This window comes from Trachurus trachurus (assembly GCF_905171665.1).
Source record: "Trachurus trachurus genome assembly, chromosome: 16".
Lineage (NCBI taxonomy): Eukaryota > Metazoa > Chordata > Actinopteri > Carangiformes > Carangidae > Trachurus > Trachurus trachurus.
Window position 1 is genome coordinate 13558007 of NC_139902.1, and position 26582 is coordinate 13584588.

Below are 26582 nucleotides of genomic sequence, written 5' to 3' on the forward strand. Positions count from 1 at the left end.
TGGATAGAGAGAGAGAAGGAGAAAGGCAGAGGACCAGAAGCAGATTTTGAGCATCATGCCTGCAGACAAGTTACTGTAACCCTTGGAAGATGGCAGTAGAATTATACAAAAAGAGGAACTCAACTACAAACCAGTAAGTTAACAAAGGTGTGATCAGTAAACCTTAACATCCACAGAAATATATTTGGCTTCTTGTTATTAGTTTATTCATTCATCGAGTTTTTGATAAACAAAAATAATAAATTAATTAAAAAGGAAAAGAAAAGAAAAAGAAATAAAGTAACCCAAACTGAAGCAGTGTCTTCTGGTTTAATCGAGTCCATGCATGTTTCCTTGTGAACTAATGTCTCTTTTTATCAAACAGTCAATCGCAAATAAACTTTACAGTTGTTACCACCGTAGAATATATAAAGCAATTATCTTTTCACCACATTATGTCTTTAAAACTGAGACTCATAAAGAAAAAGATACTGCTCCCAGAAGGGTTGGTACCTACAAGAAATGATAGATTCTGTACAAGCTTTCACATTTTTCCTCCCCACCAAGTAATTGTTCAATAAATAAACGAATATCTGCCATTGTGTAAAGACATCCTATTTGCAGTTTTGAGCCCTCTTAGGTTATTTTTATCATCCAAACCGGCATTCTTGAAGTGAACAAAATGATGATAGGTTTTGTTATTATTGAGAGCTGCCAAACTATCCATTTCTTATCTCTTACCAAGTTGTTTTTCGGCGTGTAAAGTGCTCAAAACCATGTCAAAACAAGACTGCTTTACAACCATGACACCTATTCTAACTTATACTGGAAGGGATTTCAACAAGTTAGTAGAAAAATAAACGTTGTCCCCAACATTGCATAAAGAAGCAATCAATAAATAAATTCATTCAAGTCAATAAACCATTTATATATATATATATTTATATATATATATATTCTTTTTTTTTTATCTTAAAAGGTTCTCACACAATCATCAAAGTGAGAGGAGAAGGTGCTCCCCGACAGGGATAAGATGAAAACAGTGGTTGTATATTGTTGTTGTAAAGTTCGTCAGTGAGACATGCAGAGGAAGTCCACTTTGTTCGCTGTCTCCATTTCATTCCCCCTCCACACTAGAAAACACCCGTCGTTCCCCAGGCGAGGAAGACAGAGAAAGAAAAACCAAATGAAAACATGCTTCCTCAAACATCGTTACAATAACTATCACACTCCAGGCAGTTGCCTCACAGTAATCACAATAAGCAGGAAGACACCGATCTGTTCGGCTCTAGTGTTCAGTCCTAGTCTTCTGTCCTGTTCCCTGATTGGCTCATTGAGCGACACACGATTGGGGGGATACGATTTCCCCCCTGTGAACTCAGACCTACTACTGTACTTCCTATTCCTCTGGCGGGTAAAACACCCGCCAGTTTCAGTGATCGCTCCATTTACACAACACAAACATTCCTGCGTTTTCATTTGTGTGGTGGTACAAAACAAAATTCAGGCCTAAAGTGTGAGCTTGAGGGCAAATCCCCAAATAAAGTGGGACTTTGAGGTGTAAAAAAATAAAGAAATCATACTGTACTGACAGTTGTGACTGTGAGCGAGAGGCGATTTATATATATATACTCAGACTATTTACATCTATACGACAGAGTTGACACTGTTGGGAAGCCAGTGTTTCACCTGCCTATTGCTGGTTACAATTTAGATATTCGTGTGTGTGTGTGTGTGTGTGTGTAGTGGTGGTCTAGGTGAGCCAGCAGCGAATCCATTTTAAACACATTTAAAAAGACTTCCTTGTTTATCTTTGTTTCTCAAGAAAGCGGTTTATTCTCTCCCATGTGGACGGCAAGGAGACATCAAAAAACCAGGCTCATGTACTGCCATCTGTCTTCCAGTACATTCAAGATAGTGGTTATCATCCTCAATTTATCGCAACTACGTCTGCGGAAAAAATAAACCAAAAAGCAGCTGAGGGTCCGTGTTGTTGTTAAGTGGCTCGGTTTTGGTTGTCGGTGGTGCTGAAAGCTTTCGGAGTGGGAAATTAATGTCAACAGTCCAAAGGCAACCTCTGATCTGTTGGATTGCATCAGTGCAAAAGAGATTCGCTTATGCAGCTCTGTCTTTATTTCTCTGCTCAAGCCCAGGGCAGGTCCAGTGTGGCCCCACCTGGGATACTACGGTTCAGTGCAAAGTCTATACAGTGCTGTATAGTACAGGTACTCCATAGTATTCTGAAGAAACATGCATACAGAGAGACAGAGTAGGAAGCACACTATCTTACAGTACAATCCTTATCTGTGCAGTGTTTAGTGTGTGCAGTCAGAGGGACAGGCCTGTCCCTGGGTTGTGCCTCAGGCATCCTGGTGCCCCAACATCATAGAGGATTTTTTATTTTAGAGGGTTATACTGCATTTCACTGAAATGCTGACATTTACATTTTCTGAGCCTACTTTAATTATATGTGAAATTGACTGGGTGGCCGTTTTTAAAGTATACCGTGTGTGTTTGATGCGACAGGGAAATGAATCTGCTTAAACACTATCTAATATGTTGAGTAACAGCTGTAAACAGAGTAGTTCTCCCACAGGAAAACTGTTATATCTTATAATACACTTATACATAGATTTTTCTTGTGTTCTTTTTTTTGTTACTTTATTATAAAATTATTCTTATTATAATGTTTTATTATGTTAGATTTTCATTATCATTATAAGACGATGACAGGGTCAAGTTGCTTGTCTTCATAAAAAGCATGCATGTTTCCATTCTTCTCCTCCTTTTCTCAGTGTGGTTTCATTTCCCTCATGGAAATGTCTCTGTCCATTGGTGCTCCTCCTCCTTTTCTTCCTCAGTGTCTCCATCCTCGCTCCTCTCTTCTTTTACCTTTGGGATGTAAGGCTTACAAAGAAATTGGTGTCCTTTGTTGCATCAGCTCATGTCTCATAAAGAGTCTACTTCCAAATCTGTTTCCCACCGTCTTGAAGAATTCCTCTCGCAACCAAAAAGTTGTGTTTGTGATACCTGAAAAGGAACAGATTAATAGATATATGTTGTATTATTACGCTCATTCCTCGCTGACTCCCTGGTCAGTTTGTAATAAGGAGTCTCTTGACAGCCAGGAACTCAGTTGGTTGCCATGGAAGCGGCGGGCCCCTCCTCCTCCAGTGTCTGAATGAGGCCGGAGGTGACATCGGAGGCTTTTCGCTCCGTGATTGGCTCCGCCGGCGGTTGCCCCGGACTACTGCCTCCAGAGGCATCCCCTTGCTGCGTGGGCGGAGTCAACGTGACGGACTCTGGCTCCATGCACAGCGTGACCTCCTCCTCCTGGCCAGGACAGAGCAGCTTCAGTCAACTCAGGTCACACACAGAAGCAGTTTATCTATCCAGTAGCTTCGCACCATTCATGACTAGTTAACCACCGAAACATAAAAATGGTTAGTCATAAATTGTTAACATCACTTCCAATTGTCCAAAATTATCAGCTGATTGCTCTTGAAGGAAACAATGTACAGTAATGTGAAGAATAATTTATTATGATTCAATATGTAGCTGCTATTCATTTGTGTCTTTCTTTTTTTATGAATAAATGAAATCATAGTTTTTTGGGGGCTTTTTATTGCCTTTAATTGATAGCACCGTCGAGAGAGAGACAGGAAATGGGGAGGCAGAGAGGGGGAATGACATGCAGGAAAGGGCTGCCCGATGCAGGATTCGAACCAGGGCCACCTGCAGTGAGGACTGTAGCCTCAACATGGGGCGGCAGCTCTACCAAGTGAGCTAAACGCCGCCCTGAATGAAATCATAGTTGTATGCGTATGCATTTGTAAGTAGGGTACAGTATCTATGGAAAACTTGTCCCCAGGGTGAAGACTAAACTACATTTCCAGTGTTGGGTTTGTCTCTTGTTGGTTTGCTCACGAAGCTTTGATGTCCCAGATTTGAGGGTGAGCTGCTGAAGAGCTTTGCACTCATAGGCTATGTCAATGGGAAGTCAAATGTAAAGTTGTCTTCATGAAGACCATATAAATAAAATTGATAGTTTTGCACATTAAAGAGTATTCAATCAAGTTACAATTATATTTTTATGAAGCTACGGGACTTCAAGAAACAGATCCAAAAATAAAAGGTGGTAAAAAAAACAAACAAAAAAACACTTCACCCCTGCATCCTGAATGATCAAACCCAGCAGTTCCAGCTCCTAACAAAGTCTCAAGGTCAAGTCAAGTTCATTATTTTTTGTGACTTTAGAAATCTCTCTCCAGAGCCATAAAAGACATTTCACAGGCTGAGTTGGTGGAAATTGTCCCTTTACAGAGGCTGCCGGCCAAAAGCCAACTCCCCATCCACTTCAGCCAGAAGGTAAAAGTGACTGGAAGTTACTGTCTTTCTACTGCTGCTACTGATGATTGCTGATTATTACATAGCGTTTTCTTAGTTAACTTGTCGAATTATTTATTTCATTAAGGGTGTGGAAATACATGAACAGAATTTCTCAGAGCTCCCAAGGTCATGTCATCAGATGCCTTGTTTTATCTGGCCAGTAATCAATAATCAAAGAAAAGCTGCAATTCCTCACATATGGGAAGATCGAAAATGGTATTTTGGTATTTTTGCGTGATAAATGAGTTAAATTGTCTTTCAGTCTGACAACTCACAACTTAAATGTTTATTGTAGCCTCAGTGTACATTTACAGTTTGGCGTCTAGGCTTCAAGCTCATCACTAGTAGGATTTCATTAAATAAATGTGGGATGTGATGATGAAATTGAATTATCTTAACCCCCGGAGCCTGCAGGTGGATGCTGGGGCTGAAACAGTAGGCAGTAGGCGATAGCAGTGTTACTGTCAGGCAAAGAGGAAGATGGGAAAAAATGCTGCAGCTTAAATGGCGTGCCAAATTGGGGGTGAGTATATGATTGACTGATGCATGTCACATGACTAAAGCAGTGCAGCTTGAGTTGACTGCCTGGACGAGCTTGCAGGCTTCTTTTAAGATGTTGATTAATTTTCAGTTAATTCAAGTTAATCAACCAATAGTTTCAGCCTATACCTACATATAGATGAGAGGAAGCCAATGTTATGGACTAATTTGGAAAGTAAGAATCTGATAAGGGCAAATAAAACCCCTACAGATCAAATATTAATCAGTTACGTAATTGTAATTTTATGTAATCAAACTTCTCGTTCACCTCACCTTGATCTCCTCCTCCACCTCCTGCTGCTCCAGCAGTGGGGAGTGTTCTGTTCCCATGTCGTCTCCAGAGGGGACGCACAGGCTCGGCTCCACCACTGCCGCCACACCCATGTAGCCCCCGGCCTCCGCCTGATAGGCCTCCATCTGCCCCGTGTTCCACAGATCAACCAGCGGAGGGTGAACTTGATGGACCAGACTGTGAATGGTGCTGTTGGGCGTCGCTTGCAAGGAGTGGTTGGCGCTGTGCAGCCGGTGCTCCAGAGACTAGAAACACAAAGGATTAGACTGTGATTAGTAAGGAAAGTGATTTGTTTGCAGCTGGTTTTCCACTTTAAGTGTATCCTCTCTGACACACTGTTTTGGTGTTGGCAGCCAAGAAAATACTTAAGCAAACCAATCCAGTACATAAGCCCAGTTTCACTCAGGCCCTGAACCCTCGCTGGCTGTCGTCAGCTGTAGGTGACTGTGAGAGTCTGTAAAGGCTCCAGATGCTATAAACAGGAATGGGACAGCACTTACCCTCTTCCACGTTACCTTGACAGCAAAATGTTGTTGACTCTGTCTGTTCGGTCTGCGACTTATAATTTACGGTTTACTTTCAGCACGCACAAGGTGTGTGAGGGACAGACTCAAAAGAGTCAGAGACAAATGTTCTTGGATCAGATCTGACCAAATCATCATACATAATTCACAGACTACACACAGTTGTGATAAGCAACGTTAAACTTCTTATTCCTGCTCCACCCATTAACAATAAAGAAACCTGGGAGCTCCCATGTAATGGACTTCACAACGCTATGAACTGTGGGTAATTTCCTTAAGCTAAATCAGCATCAGTGCTGACTTACGGTAAGGGGGTATAAAGGGCGCATTCACTGACTCACTGACTTGATGATCTGACAATGGGACAGCCCTCACACACTCACGAACTTCACGTGATCGAGCCTCTAGGTCGGTGAGTCTGTAAGGGGTCGGACTGGAATTCAGCCATAGTATACAGAGTAGCACTTGAGCACAAGCACAGGTAAAGCACAGGCTCTTTCTGATTTTAAATATACACAGTTGCAAGAAAAAGTATGTGAACCATTTAAAACTTGTTTTTAACATGCGATGTCTTGTCAGCTCTCTTCCACAGGATCTCTAGTGGCTTATGGTCTGGGCTCGGACTGGGCAACTCCATTACACTGTAAGTGAATTTTCTTTGTCTGAAATAATCTGTACTAGATTTACCTTTATGTTTAAGGTCGTTGTCCTGTTGGCTTCCCTAACTTCTTCTGAGCCTCAGCAGGTGGGTAGACACCCTGACATAATCTCCTGTAAGACACCTTAATAAACTCAGGAATCCTCCCTCCACCCGCTCCAGCTTTGGGATGATGTTTTCATGTTGGTATGCAGCGTCTTTTTTTACACCATACAGAGCTACATGTTCTTCCCAAACAATTCAACCTACGTTTTATTAGTCCATAAATCTTCTCCTGCTGTGTCCATGGTAGGAAGCCCTGCTCTAGGCAACCATGAACCTTGGTTTGTGTGTAGTAAACGAAGGAACAGAGATGTTAACCAGCTCCAATCATTTCTTCAGGCCTCCAGGCGTAACTCTCAGGTTCCTTGTGATGTTAATAAGCATTCTGCATGGTGTTTTTGGCGTCATCTTAGCAGGGTGCCCAACTTTATGGAGAGTAGTAACAGTGCTAAATCTTGTAGACATTTTGGTGGGCTGTCGGCATATGCATATCTGAGCTTCGCAACCCCTTTCAGCCTCACCTTTTTTATAAAATATAAATGTTTCTTGTGATTGGTTAGCTAAAAGAAAAAAGCGTATTCCAGCCCACATTGTGAATATTTGTCTTTGTGCAATCAGTTAGCAATAAATGGTGTTGGTTGGTTGGAATTAAGTGGAAGACTCCCTATAGAGACAAAGAGGACAGTGGTAAACCCTGAGTTGAAGTTCTATACGAACCAGAGTATCTCCCACCGAACCACATGTATTGTTGCATTTCACTGTAGAAGCTAAACCAACACATTCAGTCCCACCCATAGAACTGAAGCTCGCCCTGCTTTCGATCAGTCACCTGCTGTTGCTGATACTGCAGGAGCTGCTGTTGCTGGTAGTGCTGGATCTGTTGGATCTGCTGCAGCTGCTGCAGTTGACTCTGCTGCTGGAGACTGAACTGCTGCTGCTGCTGCTGTTGCGACAGGAAGTGAGCTGCCGCCTGCCCGTCGTACCCATCTGTCCCCATAACGTAGGAGCCAGCAGGGGGAGATGCCACACCAGAGGGATCGTTGTTGATCGGCTCCCAGGCGTCAGAGGAGGAGAGGCAGTAGTGGCCCTGGGAGACATATGTGTGAGGCCACACCTCTGCTGATGAGTGGTGCAATATCTGGTCTAGAAAAAATGAGAAATGCAACAGCTGCTGTTATTGCAAAATTGGCGAAAAAAGGGAAGCTGGTGTGGTCAAGTTTGATCTGGTTTCAGGACCAAAAAGCACAATAGATTAAATTATCTTGATATAATATCAAGAAATATAAAAGCAGACAAATCATGACTCAGTGCCTTTGCATTTAAGTGAAACAAAATCACACACAGATCACTGTTTATCTGGTAATAGGATGAAATACCCAGACGCTTAATGACCAGGAATTTTAACTTGAAACAATACTGACATCATTTTTAAGAGTTTAAAGAGTAAGTCATATGGTTAATTGTATTTGGATTATTCGGTTATCAATTAAGAGGAGTTCTGGGCAGGGCAGACTAACTGAGTTTAAATGTTGGCTCTGATCTGTCCTGCTGAAAAGAGTAAGTAGATTTGACAGGAAGCCAGATCCAAAAACTCAGCAGAAAAGTCTCCACACTGCCTGAATAAGTGTTATGACAGAAACTCTCTGGCACGCCTTGCACTGTTGATTCATCACTTGTGTCAGACTGTATAATGCAGACACAGCTTTGATTTTGTGCAGTTTATCTTTCTCTCAAGAGAAGTGTATAAATTGGGCCCCGGAGTAAACACTGCCACACACTTCTCACCCTGTGCTAAAGGTTTATTTGCTTAAAAATGACGAGATAATTTGATGCAAATGCACTAATGAAGCATTACGTCCTTGAGGAGGTTTATCTTACAGCAACAAAGAACTCATTAGATTTGTCTGCACCTCTAACCTCATGTGGAGAAAAAAAAAGTTTTCATGGAGAATGGATTGCTCTAAATGTCTCAATGTCCAAAATCGCTGAAAATGTGGAGCTGCTAATGAGGGAACCCTCCAGCCTGGAGAGAGGGGATGGATCGGTATGTTCTCATTACTAAGCTACATGACACATGGTATACGGCAAGCTGCCGGTCTGCACCTACACAAGCACTAACATTGCACACTGTGAACTGGCTGGCTGTTTTCCATCATTTATCATCATCATTTATTTTATATCCTACTGTATGCCAGCAGTCAAAAGCAACTAAGTACATTTACTTGACACTATTTGTACTCTGCTTGAGTATGTACATTTTATGCTACTTTAAACTTTTACCCCACTGCATTTCAGAGAAAAATATGGTATATATGGCATATTGTTGTAGATTTGACTACTGTACCCAATAATAAACATGAATACTAATCAATAATATATGTGACAAGAGTTATTTTCCTGCATAACTTTTATATATAAATATGTTTTGGTTATACAATGTTGAACTTTGAATGCAAGGCTTTAATTTATAGTGGAGCATACTGAAGTGCACGTCTTCTGTAGCTTATGAAATATTTCCTTATAGCATATTGTCCACTAGGGTGGCACTGTGCATGGAACAAAAAGGTCCTAGGTTTGACTCCCCAGGCCTGCTGCCTGTCTGTGTGGAGTTCGCAGGCTCTCTCCCGCTTCTCCAGCTTCCTTCACAGTCTACAAATACAGGCTACACACTATGACCTCCTCATGACCCTGCAGGGGTAAGCGATACAGCCAATAGATAAATATTGTCCATTTATAATAATCACCATATCACCACAAAATTCATGAATATCAGATTATTTAGTTTCAGTCACGTTTGTTGTCTTTTACCTCGACTGGTGATGCTCTCCTGGTTAACCTCGCTCAGATGTGCCACGCTGCCCTGGTTCGAACCGGATCGCGGGCTGTCTCCATCCATCGACGACCAGGCTAGAAGTGTTGCCTCTGAGATGGCAAACTGCTGCAGGATACCTGAGGTCAGAGTTCAAAGGGCCAGTCAGCATCACAGCGAGGACCTGCATCATGGTTAATTGGCTGAATAACTGGCATAAATCCCATTCATTGAGGTGATGAGCACATCATTTTGCTGATGACAGCTAACAAGCTCTGTTGAGCGCCTGTCCTTTTGTCTTTGTGTGTGTGTGTGTGTGTGTGTGTGTGTGTGTGTGTGTGTGTGTGTGTGTGTGTGTGAGAGAGAGAGTGCGTTTTCAAACCTGCAGTAAAACGAGCCTCCTTCTCTCCATCGCTGAGGTCGCTGTACGCATCGTTTTCAAGCCGCCGCTCCTTTTCCCGCTCCTGAGTGGTGATGCGTGCTGCGGGGATGCCCCCCGCGCCCACCGTCTGCATACCCCAGTTTTGCCATTCGATCATGTGAGCGACACGACCCTGAGCCATAGCCGTGGGCTTGGTTACTCTTTCCTTCATGGTGCGGCTCACACCTGGTGTTGAAGAAAGACATGGGTCAGAGGATGCAGCAGAGGGAGTAAGGGAATAGGAAGATGGAGGAGAGAGTGAAGTGGTAGGTTTGTTGTATGGAGATACAGTGGTGCAGAGGATGTTCAAAGAGGGAGAGAGATATGATGGATGTTATTATATATGAAATCTTGATCATGGGAGCTGTGGTGGCCAGTGAAAGTATGGACATCCAGTAGGGCTGGACTGATAAACCAGTGTGAGCTAATAGGCTGATGTAATAGGAAGTCAGTACTGACCTCTATGATGCAGGTCATTTTATTGCATTGTTATCATATTATCAATGATTGCCATAGCAGTTGACCTGAACTGGCTCAGAGCTCACACAAGTCTGCATGAATATATATCATAATATTACCTTGATATTAACAACTAGCATCTAATTTTGTAGAGATGCAACAATATTGTATATTTCTCAGGAAATACTGTCAGCCTGAAATTAAGATAAATCTGTATGAACAAAAAAAAAAAAAACATTATCAGTCGAACCCTACTATTCAAATGCCTGTATCTTTAATGAGGGTCTTCATGAACATAGATTAGCTAAATGACAAGGGTGGTGGAGGTGGCATTCATACGTTTAATGACTCTAAGCCCTCGCCTGTTCACACTACATGGAGGAGTGGAGGCAATGGATGTGTCTTGTCTGACAAAGGTGCATCATGGGATGGGGTAGGTTAATTGGGGTGAGGTGGCTGTGTGGCATGAGTAATGAGAGGTTGCCTTGTTGACATGATAGCTCTCACACCTCTGCTAAGCTGCGCTGGGTAAGCAGAAAACTGTTCTATTTCTCCTCGCCATACGAAAACTTGACTTCTACAATCACTGCAAAACATACTTTCTTTCTTTTTTTTCCAAGAAGTAGTACATTTCCTGCTACCGAGCAAATACCAGCTGAGCATCTCTGCATTATGGCCTTGCTCCATATTTCATGTGACCAACATATGATGACACGTAGTGTAAATCCCTAGTTCTTTGATTCTCTCAGATGGTGGCGCATGGAGATGAGTTTTATGAATAAATTATGGGAATAAATTAAAGGACAAATCACTACCACATCACACAGTGCACCGACTGCACTTCCAATACACTGCACTGCAATACATGTTACTGCATTCCAATTACTATAACTGCACTGCACAAAACAGCTGGATTAAACCAAAGACACTGCACTGAAAGGAAACACTTCACTACACTGTACTCAACTTAACACAATTCAAAACATCCATACTAATACTTGTTCAGGACACCACAATTTCACAACCACTTAACATGGAGAAAAGAAACTACACTTCCTGCTCACCACTCACCTTGTCTTAGAGCAAACAAGCTGCATGAGGTGCACTGTGTGTGTGTGTGTGTGTGTGTTGTGTTTTGTTTGCAGGCTGAATTCTTTCCATCAATGACTCATGAGGAGCCATTGACAAGTGTTATCACAGTGTGGAGAGGAGGTGATGCAGGGAAACCCGTCTTCGGGTACCATGCTGACTCCAGCGCCCATGGAGGACGGAGCCAACATGGGGTCAGTTTACCAGTTACACCACAGACACACACCTGACACACCTGACAGAGAAGACTTAGCCAGTGCCCCGATGCCATAGGCATTTGAGTTCCTCTTGAGCTTCGGTAGAATTGATGTGGTGTCTTCCATAGACAGCTATAGGGGAAGAGAAGAGAAAGGAATGGAGGAGGGGGAAAAAGTGTGGAGAAAAGGATAGTATGGCAGGTGTGACAGGCCACACGAAGACATCGAGACAGTGTGTGTTAAAGAGAGGTGAGTGGAGAGGAGAGGTGATGGAGATGTCGAGTTAATACAAAAGATCAAATCTGCATTAACCAAATCCTGATTCCAACTTACTGTGCCTTTTGTTTTTTGTTTTTTTTCGTTCGTACCAATAGGTGATTTTGATTGTGCTCACTACTGTGCACCACTACGACAAAACCGAAAGAGATCGGGGGTGTAAAGCCAAGGTGGAGGGAGGTCGTGAAGGGAAAGAAAGCCGATCGCTAAAGGGTGCGTTAAATCAAACCAGGTGAAAGAAACAAAGAGGAGAGAGAAAGAAAAGTAGTAGATGAAGGAATGGTGTCACAACACTTACATTGATTCCTTCCCATGAAAATTCTGAACGTCCATGCTGAGGGAGAGAAATAGGAGGAGAGAGGGATGGGGAGAGAGTAAGAGAGTGACAGGACAGAGAACATTGACATGCATGGAGGGGGAGATGGGAAAAGACAAAGAGAGGAGGGGGCAGAGGGGAGGGGGTGCACGACGGACATGCAGAGGAAGATAAAGAAATAAATAGAGGGAGGAGGGAAAAAAAGGAAGAGACAGATACACAGGATTTTCCAGGAACGAGTAAAAGCAAGAGTAAAGGACCAGAATGACAGGGAGAAGGGAGGGGATTAAACAGGGATCAGTTCATATTTGCTTAGTTATGTATAGCAGAGTGAATATGGTACAGATGAATGACTCGTCTTCTCTGGTTACATGTGCTGCCAAAAACACTGAAAGCCAGCGGAAAACTGTGTGTGTGTGTGTGTGTGTGTGTGTGTGTGTGTGTGTGTGTGTGTGTGTGTGTGTGTGTGTGTGTGTGTGAGGGTCGCAGTGAGGGAGAGAGAGAGAGAGAGAGAGAGATGTCAGGGCTGTGTTGAACAGTATCTGATGCAACAGACAGACAAGGGACTGGGGCTAACTGTGTGTGTGTGTGTGTGTGCAAAGGCAGATGCTGGGGACAAAGCAGATAAGCAGCAGCCTCTGCCACACACACACTTCTCTCTATCAGCTGGACTGACAGTCACTACACCGGGGACATTGGGGGCTTAGCAGCTGCGCTAAAATGTTTTCACCTTCCTGTCCATATAAACAGACAGTTGAGGCTGAGCAGCGACTGCAAAAATAACACTCGCCCAAACATTTATTCTGTGTATATTTATTCCCCATCTATTTTCATTTTCTTTACTCAGATTAGTTCAACAGCTGCCACAAAGGAGCAATGTCTTCATTTTCATACACTTTAATCTCTGCAATATAAACTGTAGTGGAACAGGTACTCCATTTGGTATTTTGTGCTTTATTTTGCAAGGTACCACTCTCATGTCTGTACTGTACCACAAGTAGTAGCTGGTTAATTTATATATTGATTTAGCATAAAGACTAGAAACAAGGGGGATTGCAATGAGGCTCTGTCTAATTGAGCATATTTACCTGCAGCACATCTAAAGTTATAGCACAATTTCTACATATATTATTTGCTTAATCCATATAAACATCTTCCTGCAGTCTTACTATCACTGTTAGTTTCCCAAAAGTTTATTCCAGAAATAGTCTGGACACTATTTCTCCTGTTTTATGGGTTAGGGTTGTGGTTGCGTTAACCACCTGCTGGTTGTAGCTTTGTATAGTATTTACCTCAGAGACATGAGCGTGGGGTCAATCTTCTCATTAAACGCAGCAAGAAGATGAATAAGATCATTTCTCAAATTATCAAACTATTTTTTACTGTTTCCTAACTCTATTTCCAGCGAATGCGCTGCAGTCAAAATTCAAGTACATCAGCAAACTGTACTTCAAGAATTACAAGCAAAACTCATTATGGTATAATAGTATGCTGATGTTATTGTTGTAGTAATGCCTTAAACTTATTGGCAGTATTTTAAGATTATAGCTGGCTGCTACGGAACAAATTTTAAATACTTTATATTCTGCAATTGAATCACTTCTTGAATTTATACTTATTAATCTGCAGAGTAACTAATATATGGTAGCAGAGTAAAAGTTAAATATTTCTCCCTGAATTGTAGTTGAGAAGAAGTACGACGGAGCCTTCAGTGTAAACATATCAGCACTTGTTGTAGTTAATGCTCGGTTCCCCCACCTGGCAGCAGACTGTGATATGTAAAAGGGCACGTAATTCAATGCCGGATGACATAATGAGGGGGAGAGACGACCAGGGCAGCGTTCACTATCTCCATCAGCCACACGCAGCATGTATTCAGATAGCTCATGTTAATCGATACCGGCTTCTTCCCTTTCTTTTTTTTTCACCCCTTCTTATTATTGTAATTCTATTCTTTGCTCCCACTTCCTCCCACAGTGGCTCTCTGCTCATCTCACTTCTTTTTTTTCTTCCTCTCCCTCCACAGGAGTGGGTGTGATGAGAAATTTTACACACTTGACTGGTAGAGCTCGGCCCCTTCAAGCTGATTTTCTTATGTTTCTTCCAATAGCCCTGACAACACTGATTTGTGTGTGTGTGTGTGTGTGTGGTTGTTGTTTTTTTCCCTCCCTCTCTCTAGGGCCGAAGGGCATTCTAGGGCACAATGCATAAATACATGATTGAATCAGTCCTCAGTGCATTTGGTGGAAAAGTAGAGTTCTCTACATTTTGTCCAAAATGGTTCCCGCTCCTGTGTCCTGTCTCAGAGGGATCGGTTTTAGAGCATGGGATCAGTGTAGCAGCAGGAGGGGAGAGGAGAGAGAGGAGAGAGGATAAGAGAGGAGGAGGAGGAGGAGGATGGTGTATAAGAAGTTGGATGTCTCTGTTGTTTTGCTGTGAACCAAGCAACAGACGTAATAGCAACAGCAATGAGCCAACCAAACCAGCATTTGTTCGGTCTTCCAGCAACACCACCCCATCACGGCCTGGGCGTAGTGTAGTGGAAGAAGGTAAGCGACTGACATTGACATGACGTGTGCTACTCTACTCATCTACCAGCAGAAGCACCTTGAGTTACAGAGAGCTAGTGGGGTGAGCCGCTTCTAAAAAAAAAAGCAGAGGCTCATCGTGTAGCTGCCTGTGTAACTGCTTCTCAATCAGCAGCCACGTTGGTTCCTCAGGTGCAGCGGTAACCGTCCACTACCAGAGGAAGTCAACGGGAGTGGTGGTGAGCCAGAGGGATCGCTGAGGACTTACCTGCTCCCCATCCTTCTGGACTGGCACGCCATCTGCCGCTGAGAGAGAGGAAGACCAAAGAAGAGAGAGAGGGAGAAGAGAAAAATCAATTTTTACTGTTTCAATTTAACTCAAATCTTCATTCAAATCAGGTAAGCAGTCTTACTGCCTCTAATCTACCTCTCTGCCTATCATTTATGAAGTCTGTTCACAAGGGGAGCTTTTTCCTCCTATTCAGCCTTTATTCCTCTGTGAGTGAATTTCTGCCATGTCTCCCTGTTCTAATCTTCTCTGTGTCAAAATCCCTACATCCCCTCTTCCTTTATTCCCCTTTTATTTTTAACACTTTTTAACTCCATCCAAAAAAGAACAGCAAATACACACGAAATGACTGCGAAAATATTGCTCCCAGAGTCATAATGATAATTAAAGATAAATATATCAACAATACTAAACACAGCAAATAATACTGGATTAGGTTCAATGAAATCTTTAGCAGGTATCCCCAAATGTGTAACAATTCATCAGAGGGGTTTCCCTTAAATTGCGTATACTGTAGGCCGTCACCCATAAGCACCACAACCTGAGAATTTACTACACTACGCTGAAACAGAGGGGAGATTACTTTCAACAAACACAAACACAAACACACAAACACTTGGGATTGTGTTTGTATTTGTTCTCATTCACCATGTCTGATTAATGATGTTTCTGGATGCATTTCCTTGTGCTGTTCTTTAAATGGTCCTGAAATTATGTCAATCCGTCTTTAGTACCGACTATTTCCAACAAGTGCATGTACATTGTTTTCCGGTGCCCTCTGATGTGACCGATCGGAGCATGTCATGAAATTGTGCTGCTGTGGGATCATTTTTTACATCAGTGAGACAGTTTCTCTATTTCACAACTCCCCACCTCTCCATCATCTCCATGACCTCCAGGATGTCCAGGAGATTCAACTGAGAGTTTCTATAATGAAAGGAGTCTACGCTTTTTCTTTCCACTGATGGAGTCTCAGCGCTAATCTAGTCTTTTTTCTCTCTTCTTCCTCCACATGTACATAAATGACACCTGTGCAATGCTTAATAACACCCTACTGGAAGTAAGTGGATGATCATACACAGAGCCATTCATCCAGTCATCTGAAATACATGCTCTCTGTTGGATAAATGGATGCTATTATCTCTCCTCTTTCCTGGCTGTCCAAATCCTAATTAAAACATTGGTTTAATTAGAAAGACTGTACTGGTAATGGAGTTTAAACACAGCTTTAGTCTCTAGGTGCCTGCTCTCTGTATCAGAGGGTCTGTGCTAGTGTGTGCAAGTCTCTGAGGGGCTCACTCCTGTATCAGCACTCTGTGTCTGTGTGTATATGTCTGCGTGTGTGCGTGTGTGTGTGTGTTGCTGAGCCAATCACGTTTTCCACAGCTGCATTTGGCAATCGTGAGCAATTTCTCTGGAGCTCTGAGAAACACAGAGAGTTGATGGCTCTCTGGATGTCCAGTGATGTCTCTGACCCACTGACCCAGTGATTCAGAAACATCAGCTCGACTCTGTCTCTGTTGGGCTCTCAGATATTACCCTTCCCTCTGAACTCCGTCCAGTCGCATCAGCTCATTGCAAGGGCAGGAGACGAGGGACAGACTTCATTCCAGAAATCGACCCCCGTTGCTTGTGTGTGTGGAGAAGGGTTTGCCAACTACAAATTAGGGCCGCCTTGCTTCATTTGTACAGTTAATACAGTATACACACCTCAGATGTTTTCATCTCAGCTTTCCTCTTTTGCAAAGACTGTCATTATTTATCAACAGTTTGCGATTTTAATGCATTTTCCTCATTCCATGTTTTATTTCACATTTGTTTGACCCAGTTTCCCTGAACCTGCTTTGTGTATTTAATATCTAATGTCCCCTTTGTTTCCCTATGCATCTCCACACGAAGCTACATGAAGTTACTGTGTGTATAAATAGCTGCTTGTTTTTTAAATTGCCGGGGTCAATTTACATTAAAAGAACGCTCCGCAGATTTTATGTGACTAAGTCAATTTCCCAGGCTGTTACACAGTTAAAAAAAACAGATGTATAATGTCCTGTGTAGCTCTGCAGGAGTGACTTCAACCTGGTATCACAAGGAAAACCTCTCACACAAAACTGGCGGGGACATATCCATTTTCAAGAGTAGTGAAGTTGGATCTGGTCTGAAGATGCTATTGATTTGGTACTTGGGTCTATAAGTCATGGTATTTTTTATGTTCCCTGGTTTTATGGGGTGTAGTACTACTGTTGGTATGGCTGGAGTGCCCCATTAAATTACATTTTTGTCAGACAAGTTGACTGAAACTGGTAAAATGACTCACTCCAGTTTTACATAACAATCATTCTTATACAGAACGTAAACATAATTTTGTATTTTGCTCCATCAAGGTGTCTGTCAGTGGAGAATCAAATCAGTCTTTCAGCTGTTGTGAAATGATGAGACAAACATGTCTTTGTTCATAGTCAAAGGACCTGTAACATTGTAACATTGGGTGGATTACATTTTTTCTTCCATTGAAACTGCAGTGAAGCGATTAGATAACGTTGTCTTTGAACTGAAAAACACGATTCAAAGGCAAAAAAGATGCTGCAATAAATGTTGTGTACACAGCTAATTATTGTGTTGACACTCCAAGTGCTTTTCAAAATTGTTCAAGGGCACTAACAGCAGCTGTCAGTACTCGTTGCTCTGCTGTAAAATCCACCTTTTTTTCTACGAAGCTGTGAGAAAGCGTGCAAGTGTGAACAAAGCTTCTAGGAAAAGAAATAAGTTTGGATCAGCTGATCGACGCCCCCCAACTGTAGAAGTAAACGCACTGCTTTGCATCAGGCTTTGCCATTTTCAGAGGGGATGGACATATTTCTATTCAAGCAAGCACTATTAGAAATGAACTCCGAGTGACCTCAGAAGGATTAGTCAAGCGTGTTCGATTTTTTGGCGCTGTGAAGTGCATTATGAGATGGCTACTTATTGGCTAATATCAGTTAGACAGAGGAGATGTCTCATTTTCTGCCTGAACGGGAGAGAGCGTCCCAGATTTCTTCTTCATGTGGGTTAAAAAATCTGCCCTGCAAACACAAACTATACATGAACATATATGCACACACCCACATACATCGGGCCTCCAGCTACATACAGTATAATGAGTAGGGACACACACAACGGCACTATCTCTCTTCCTCTGTTTTCTCTCCATTTCTTTCACTTTGTCAGTCTCTCCTCTCGCCATCCCTCAGCCTCGTTTGGCCAATTAGTAGATTAGCAGTCACTCTCTCTCCCCACATGAATCACAATCTGGCTCTGGAGTCCTCTGGACTGCGGCAGCAAAAACTACCATTGGGTGGCCCTCCACGCTTCACACAGCCACGGGCCAGAGACATTAAGTACAGATTGTGTACCTTTGTATGTATATTATTTACAGTGAGAGCTTCTTATGAGATTACACCACAGCTTTGATGTCTATATCATGCAGTGATTAGTCAGAGTTGTTCACCGCTCTCAGAATAGCTCTGTAGATGATGGGTCAGTAGTCATTACCCAGCATCTCAGTGGTTTCTTAAGCCATGGCACACACAGTATTTCTGCACTCGGGTAGGTGATGCTCTTGGGCTCTCAGCGGTACAGTAAGCAAATGCGTAATTCTGCTCCTGAGAAGACAGGCAGGATCCCTACTTGAGGAAACGGCAACAACAACGGAGCACATGACCAGAGCTCTGAGCCAGCTTTTCCTCCCATGGCGCCCTCCCCCGCACACACATCGGTACGATGCTGGATACCCCCCCTGCGGTCATAGGGGAGCCAGGCTTAGCTCAGCTGAGGAGGAGGGAGCGAAGGAGGGAACGAAGGAGGGAGGAAAGGGGAGATGGAGGAGGAAAAAGAGGGAGCAGCGCGCCTATGCGTAACGAACAACCACAGATCTGCAGCGGCTGCACTGTCAAGTTCAGCTCTGACTGGAGTGGCTTGACGGCTCCTGCTGAAGCGGGAGGCATTTGAGCATCATCTGTCTTTTTTTTTACTCCCGTTGCCCTGCAGCAATAACGGCGAGGAACCAGGGGGGCTTGGTGCTTGTTTACCGTGACAGCTGCAGTGTAGCTGGTTGCCACGGCGGGGTACCGGCTTGGAGAGCAGCCCTCTTACAACGACATGAGCAGATGCTGGGTGACTGAGCTCCAGAGTTCAACAAGAACACAGCTGAGGACCAGAGCCCAGATGGTTGGGCGAGTTTGGTGGAGGAAGAGGAGTTAAGTGCTTTTCAGGACACAGATAGTCACACACATGCAGCAGGTCGCATGGAGTTACTGTCATTCACTTTGTTAAAATGACATTCCCAGTCTATATGCCCCTGTCAATTGCAGGCCTGACACACCTCATCAGTCTGTTTAGGCATGAATGTATCTGCCATCCTGCGCAGATACAGGGTAAATAGGTTACAGCAGTCGTCGGCACACTGACTGAGGTAACTAAAAACATACAGCAGCATGTAGTATCTTGGCAGAGGCTGCTGCAGCATCATAAACCTGATCACTCCCATAAACATCCTAATGGACTGCTAAATATATAATGAACATTTAGACCTGATATGGAAAAGACAAATCGTGTTATCCTTCCTTTCTGTTAAAATGAAGCAAAGAAAACCTGCAGAGGCGGAGGAAATCAACCAGTTAAGTGCGCGGCGGATAGCACTTTGTATGCAGGAAATCTTTGTTTTCTTTGCTCTTTGATATTCAAAGGAGACTTCCCATCTTTGAGAACATGGCCCTCTTCTTTATCAGCACCGAAGTTGTTAGTAGCTGCAGATAACACGGAGACAATCAGCGCCGGGCGCACGCGAATGCTGAGCACATCCACAAATGTCCATTAAATTCACACACACACACACGCGCACGCACACACATGCACATACGGAGATCAAATTGTAGTCATGAAATTCTCTCTTTCACAGCATTATGTTTCAATTTCATAAGTCAGTCTGTGGCTGAGTCACACTGTTTACAGAATTGCCTGCCACCGTGTGCCCACACACAGGCCTCTTATTTCTGATCTGCCACATACACATATAGCCTGAAAATGATATGCACAAGGACACGCACACAGGCATATACATTTTAATCTGTTCTCTGCCCATAATGTTTGAGGCTTTCACCTGGCATCCAGGACAAGGCAAACCATAATAGCACACATTAGATAGTATGATACAGAGGCACTCACACACATAAATCTGTAGTTGGAGACCCTGTGCTACACAGTAACCTATAGTCCTTGGATGTATGAGCATGTGCACACATGTCCTGACACACACTCACACAGGTAAGGGTCATCAGGTCCCACCCTATCTCTGAGGTACTACATCACTGAGTCATTCACCTTGAATGTGTTCATGTGCGCAAGGCTTTTCCAGCCGCCACAGGAGCCAATCAATCAGCCTCCACCAAACTCTGCCAGATCTACCAGATTATACAGGCAGACTGCGAAATGGCAAATCCAGGACATGGTATCAGTTGCTGACTGAATGTGAGTAAAGGCAATGTTGCAGCGGAGGTGTTGGGATTTTTAATTTAATGGCAGGGAATCCCTCTCGTAATGCAGTAGTGGAAGCAGAGGGATGGGACGCCCACACATGGGCCTAAATGCACTTAAATATAGCAGCAAAAGCGCCGTGAGAGGAGAGGCAGATGAAAACTGGAGGTCATTCACAGGTGGACGCATAAACACACACATGTACACATGTGAACATAAAGACACACACACATAAAACACAGACACAAGGGCTCGGTATTAATTAAAATCCCTACTGCCAACCTGCAGTGTCAATACAAAAATCTGCCCTACAAATATTTTTCTACAAAATGCTACAAACAAAATGTTTGATTGGCTTTCACTCCTTAATGAATCAGTAAATTGTGTGTCAGCATTGGTATCATACCAAAGCTAACTTAGATAATGTTAGAAGGGAAAGTGGTTCACACACAGGTGAGAGTTGCCATCATGTCCCACATTCATATCTATAATTTCACCGCAGCAACCTGAACCATAGCAGTTGTATTCACGTTGCACACAACGCCCTAAATTACACAGTGATTAATGTTTCCAGCACTCACAGGTATAATGTGGCCTGGTAACTGGATATAGAAACTGCTTCTGATGTGTAAGCTTTCAGCACAATTATGGGTAATAGCATTATCGACACTACATCTAGGAATGAGATCCTCATCATGACAGGCTTACTAACGCTGTGTCTGGCAGCTGAAGCCCGCATAAGTTATTACTACTACACACGAGCTGATTCACATAGGGAAAATATTGTTTGTCGTTATTTTGTGCACCTCCCATCGACTGTATCTCACGGCCTCCGCTCTCTGAAAGGGATGATGGAAGCAGACGCCTGTACATCACTGTCTGTGTTCATCTGACACACTGACAGCGGTGGTGAGAGGCAAAGCCAGATGTTACAGTAAAAACACTGAAGGACATTATGTTTACTATTGTATCAGTTTAAAGCATATCCAATAAATGGGAGCTTTAATTCAGTGTGCGGATATTCCCTTTTTTCTTTTCAGTTTAAAGCATAACCTAAAATAACCATGAATGAATGTACAACACACCTACTACAAAGACAAGGAAGTAGCTCTTGGTTGATTTAATCCAAGTTTTCGGCACTAAAGAAAACGCATTCTACACCACTAAAGGTAAACATGAACTAACATCAAACCTTGTATTTACATAAGTCCTTATTTTCCAAACTGGTGTGAATTAACATCTTTATATAATATATTATCAGTGTTAGGAATGATGGGTAATGCATTGTCCTTACAGGGAATGATACACTTTTTTATACTGAAAATATCACACTAGTATCTTTGGGGTTACATCCAAATATGGAGTCGTGCAGGACACCGTGCAATATGTGGCATGTCAACCTGCCTAGAGCCACAATTTCAGCAAGGAATAGAAAACGTACTATAGTAGTGTGCAGGTATAAACGGATATCAGAGCCTGACCACGGAGCTCACTCCCAGATATGATGGAGCTGGGAGAGATAGTGTTACCGGAGGGCAGACAGATACATCAGGGCTACTCCCGTAGCAGAGACAGATCCAGTCCTGCCGCCTGCTGCTCCTCCTGTTGATCTCTGCTTGGCAGCGTGGACTGCAGTTGAGAAGGCCGATCGATAGCACACACTAGAGCCATTCTCACCCAGGATAAACACAACCACGCCTCTACACCGACAGTGCTGCTGCTGGTTCTGTTGCTTACAAGAGAATCACAGACTCAGGCACACAAGCTGCTTGAAAACGACTGAGCTTACCTCCTCTTAAGTACTGTTTGTTTACACGTTTATGTTAGATTATAGTGCACACTGCTTAGGATAACATTTGCACAATGAAGAGAAATATTCTATTAAAGAGATCTACACAGGCCTGGCAGCATACAGTGTACTCTGGATGTGTACTTGACTTGTGTATATTCACATTTATCACAGCTCTTCATCATTTCATCTGCTTGTTAGACAATGTAACCGCTTTTAGCACAGCAGCCTTATTGGATTCTTAAACCTCTGTGATCATTGTATTTATATATTTAAAAAACAGCATCAGTATTCAGGTGGCTCCCATTCAGACTAAAGCCTTCTGTCTACTTCAACCACATTACTTCCAGCGGGTCTCCTGTCTTGACCTGAGTGTTGACAGAAGAATCCTGAACCTCCTCTCCTGCTCTGCCATGTGTCAAATACCGTAATCTGGAGAGCCAGAGCTGCTGCCTCTGCCGTATTCAGTTCACACCTGCCTTCCTAACTGTGTCACGTAGTACTCTTCTTCCCCTTTTTCTTCTTCCTCTGCACTTGTGTATTCTAGATATTTAAAAAAAAATCTTCCTCATCAAGGATTTACATCAAGAGTTGCATGAAGGTGCACTCTTGTAGCTGTAGAGTCTGTAACCTGGCTTTCAGTTCTATGACCCCTGCAGAGGTTATGTGACACTGAATATGAGTTCAGACTGACGCTCTGCCATAAATATGTTAAAGAGCCTGATGTGCTAAGAGGCTCATTAATATTTAACACCAACGGAAGTCTGTGTTTATTTTTACCTTGAGCATGATTCATGCTACATACTAAGTCGTGCAGGACCTGGATGTGCATGGTTACGTCTTTGAATCACACTGAATGAGAAATTGATTGTTTACCTTAAATAATTATTGATACAACTCCCAGCCTCTTCCTGCTCACTCCCCCCTGTTTACTCAACATGTCAGTTATGGGTCTATCCAGGAGAGTCCTCACCTGCAACTCTCATCAAGCCCACACACCCCGGCCTGCACGTATTCGCCCCTCCCTCTCCCCTCTCTCCATCGCCATCCGTCGGTCTCCCCTCCTCCCTCCCTGCCCGCCCGCCCGCCTGCCTGCACTGAAATTCTTCCTCTGCTGCTCGTTTCTTTATCCTCCTCTATCCCTATTATTCATGCAAATAATAACAAACTGAGCAAACGCCCCTGACAATGGCATTATCCCCTTTCCCTTTTTCCTCTCTTTCTCCAAGCCATGCCACCCTATAAATAAGCACTATCACGGCTTTTCCATCTCCCGCCTCTCTTTCCCTCCTCTCCATCCCTCTCTACCTCCCACTCACACACATACACATACTGCCAAACAGCATCATAAATCAAGGGGAGGGAGGGAGGGAGAGGAGGGAGGTGGTGTATGCATGCAACCACACACTCAGTAGCACATTTTAGCACATATTGCCTCTGACATCTTGCCCGTACACTGTAGACAGCTTTTGTGGCCATACATCCACAGCTTGCTCATACACTGCCCTGACAGAGAGGCTGAGAGCGCTCACACACACAAACACACACACGTACTCGCATGCACACATACACAAACACATATAGAAAGCCTGTCCCCAGTCTCTACACAAACCCTCGCTCCTGCAGGACCCCCGTCCACCTCCTCCTCACCTCACCCCCACCACCCCAAGCCTCACACCCCCTCACAGCCCCTCACACCCCCCACTCTCTCTAGCCCGCAATGAGCGAAAGGAAGAGAAGCGAGAGCTTACTCAGTCTCCTGGAGCCGATGCATCCCATGGTGTATTCACAAAGGCCCTGGACACAAGCGTGGAAGTGTAACCCAGACACCGTGCATTCTCCCTCTACCTCCTGCGACTCTCTCCTCCTCTCGGCTTTGGCTTCTTTTTTCTTGCTCTCTCTTTTTCTCTCTCCCTCTCTCGCTGCGCTTGCTGGATCACTTGCTCTCCCTCCCTCTCTCCCTCTCCCTCTCCCTCCCTCTCTCTCTCTCTCTCTCTCTCTCTCTCTCCGGTGCAGTGTCTTAGAAGCGATCCGGTTAGTAAGTCAGTATGCCTGAGGGAAATAGATTAGGACTAAATAAAGATGTGAGGCTTTAATTCAAGGCACATATGCCATTTCTTATTTTTAAATAACATGTTTTAACATTACTAATATCTAACCTGTAGCATCAGATTCATAATATCCAGTTCAATCTGCAGCAATTACCACATTTACCTGAAAAATCTGAGTTACTGAGACTGACACTGATACGTAGTATGATTGGATAATCTAAACCTGGAAGATCAAAACAACCACCGGCAAAAATCTAATGAGAGGTTAAAAGAACAATTAGATTGACTGTGTGTGTATTGGGTTGCCACTAGCAGATCAATAGCACAGTGCTGAGAGTACCGTGCTGCCATTGTTGAAGATATCTCTGCACTGCTGTAATATTGTTGAGCTAAAATGGGGGATTCTCTCTCTGTCTCCCTCTCCTGTGAGCACTCAGCCTAACAATACACTGCAGCGGTTTCCTCGCGCCTCTCCCCTCTTCATCTCCCTCTCAATCACCCTCCACCACCGCCCATCCATCCATCCCTCTCTCTCTCTCTCTCTCTCTCTCTCTCTGCCTCTCGCACTGATCGCTCAAAAAAATTTGCACGCACATACCCCAATACTAAACAATTGAGAGCAAGAGGGGGAAAAAAAAAACAGCGGAGGGTTTTCCTTCACAGTCAAGCCGCTGCTGAGTCTCCACCTCTTTTCTCTGTCGTCTCTCTGTATTGATCCACCCCTCAGACATCTCTGCGCCTTTCTGTTCGCTGTGAATCACACCTCCAGATCTCCCTCTATCCCCCCGCTTTTTTCCTTTCGCCTTTTTCTCCCCATATCACGCTCCCTTCTTCCCTGGAGAAAAAATAAAGAGAAGCTCTTTTATCATCATCTCACCTATCTAATGCTCTCAGTTGACTATCTAGTATATGTCTTAACACCACCACACCCAACCCCTCCACCTTCCCTATCAATGCACCTGTCTCATTGACAGTTTTACATCAACTCTCACTCGCTATTCTGCTCCTCTCCTCCTCTCCTCCTACCTTTCTGTCTTATTCTTACCCATATCACTCCCGCTCAGTCTGGGCAGCCCCCCCAGCCCCTCTCTTTGCTGATTACGAATTTATAGCGTGCTGTTTCAAAGAAGTGTTTGACCTGAAAATGATGCAAGTGCAGGTCTGGACACTACAAGAGTATGTGTTGAAAAGGGTGCATGTGTGTCCACTCATATCCTGTTGACTTTACACACGCTGAGCGAAGAAGACAGAAAAGTGAGCGGGACAGATGGAGGGACTCAAAGAAAAAGACATGGGCAGATGGGGGAGAGTGATGGGAAGGAGAGCAAAGAACAGTTGAGTCATGTGCGGGAGAGGTGTGGAGAGATGACGCTGTGTGAAATTAAAAAAAATAGAACCCTACAAATGAACGAACAAAAAAAAAACACACCGGTCATCTCACTTGGTTTGGGAATTGAAGATATATCAAATAAAAAAAGAAATGAATAGGCATGGATGTGATATGTGTGTAGCAATAAAGGGTTTACTGTGAATGTGTGACTTGCCAGACATAACAAATCATACATAATCCAGAAAATCCCTGCATTGTGGGTTTATATATAGATGTGTGTTCACTCTCTCTGTTGGTTTTCCCACTGGGGCAGAGAAGACGAGGCTATGCTGCAGGGGTCACTCGCATGCCCTGAACCTGCTTTAAAAAAAAAAAAAACACTGCTCCCCACTGATGTGTGTAATTACTGCTGAAGCAAACTGAGTCTATTGTCGGCAAACCCATGTCTGCATCTCAGCCTCTCTATTCCCCCTCCATCTGCCCATCACTGTGTGGACATCTTTATAAAAGCTTCAATCAGTCTCTTTTTTTTCATAACACAACAGAAAACAAGCTTTTATGCTGGAAACGCCAGTTAATCTCAGTGTATCTGTGTTGCTTTTCAGTATCAATATGATTCATGTTTGATTTGCATTGTCTCCTGTATTTAACCATTTGAACAAACTAGGTCAGATTGCATACATAAACACATACATACACTGGAGTTGTCATCCGATTCGATCACCAGAAAATAAGCATCGCAACTGAATAGCGTTGGTTTTGGACTGTTGGAAGACATTTTTATGATTTCACCTTGTGTTCCAGCACCTTTCGGTTTTGTGTATCAAATGATCGGTCGATTAATTGGGCACATAATCTTCAGATCAATCAATAATGAAAATAATGTCAGCCCCATCATACATACTGGCATACCTCATACTGCATATAGCGGTGACAATGTTGTGATCTACGATAGGGGCCATCAATGCGAGACAAGGTCAACCACAGAGGGAAGAAATTCTTGACACTAATCTCACTGATGATACATGGGCCATTCACAAAGATGACTGCCTCTCACCGTCTTTGTCCGCTCCTTGCAAACTCTTCAGACACA

The 26582-nt window shown here is 43.5% G+C and overlaps 1 protein-coding gene across 1 annotated transcript; it reads right to left on the bottom strand.

The window, feature by feature from the left end:
• Nucleotides 1-5172: 5172 nt before the first annotated feature.
• Nucleotides 5173-23967, bottom strand: fam131bb (family with sequence similarity 131 member Bb; the record flags this gene model as incomplete). The annotated part of the gene is made up of 8 exons (XM_083989919.1): nucleotides 23860-23967; nucleotides 14788-14825; nucleotides 11974-12009; nucleotides 11429-11531; nucleotides 9616-9840; nucleotides 9233-9373; nucleotides 7254-7567; nucleotides 5173-5445 (listed from the first exon to the last, which is right to left on the bottom strand). Exons 1-8 carry the CDS (start codon nucleotides 23885-23887, stop codon nucleotides 5173-5175), a joined length of 1158 nt encoding a protein of 385 aa, XP_083846045.1. The 5' UTR covers nucleotides 23888-23967.
• Between the last annotated feature and the right edge of the window lie 2615 nt (nucleotides 23968-26582).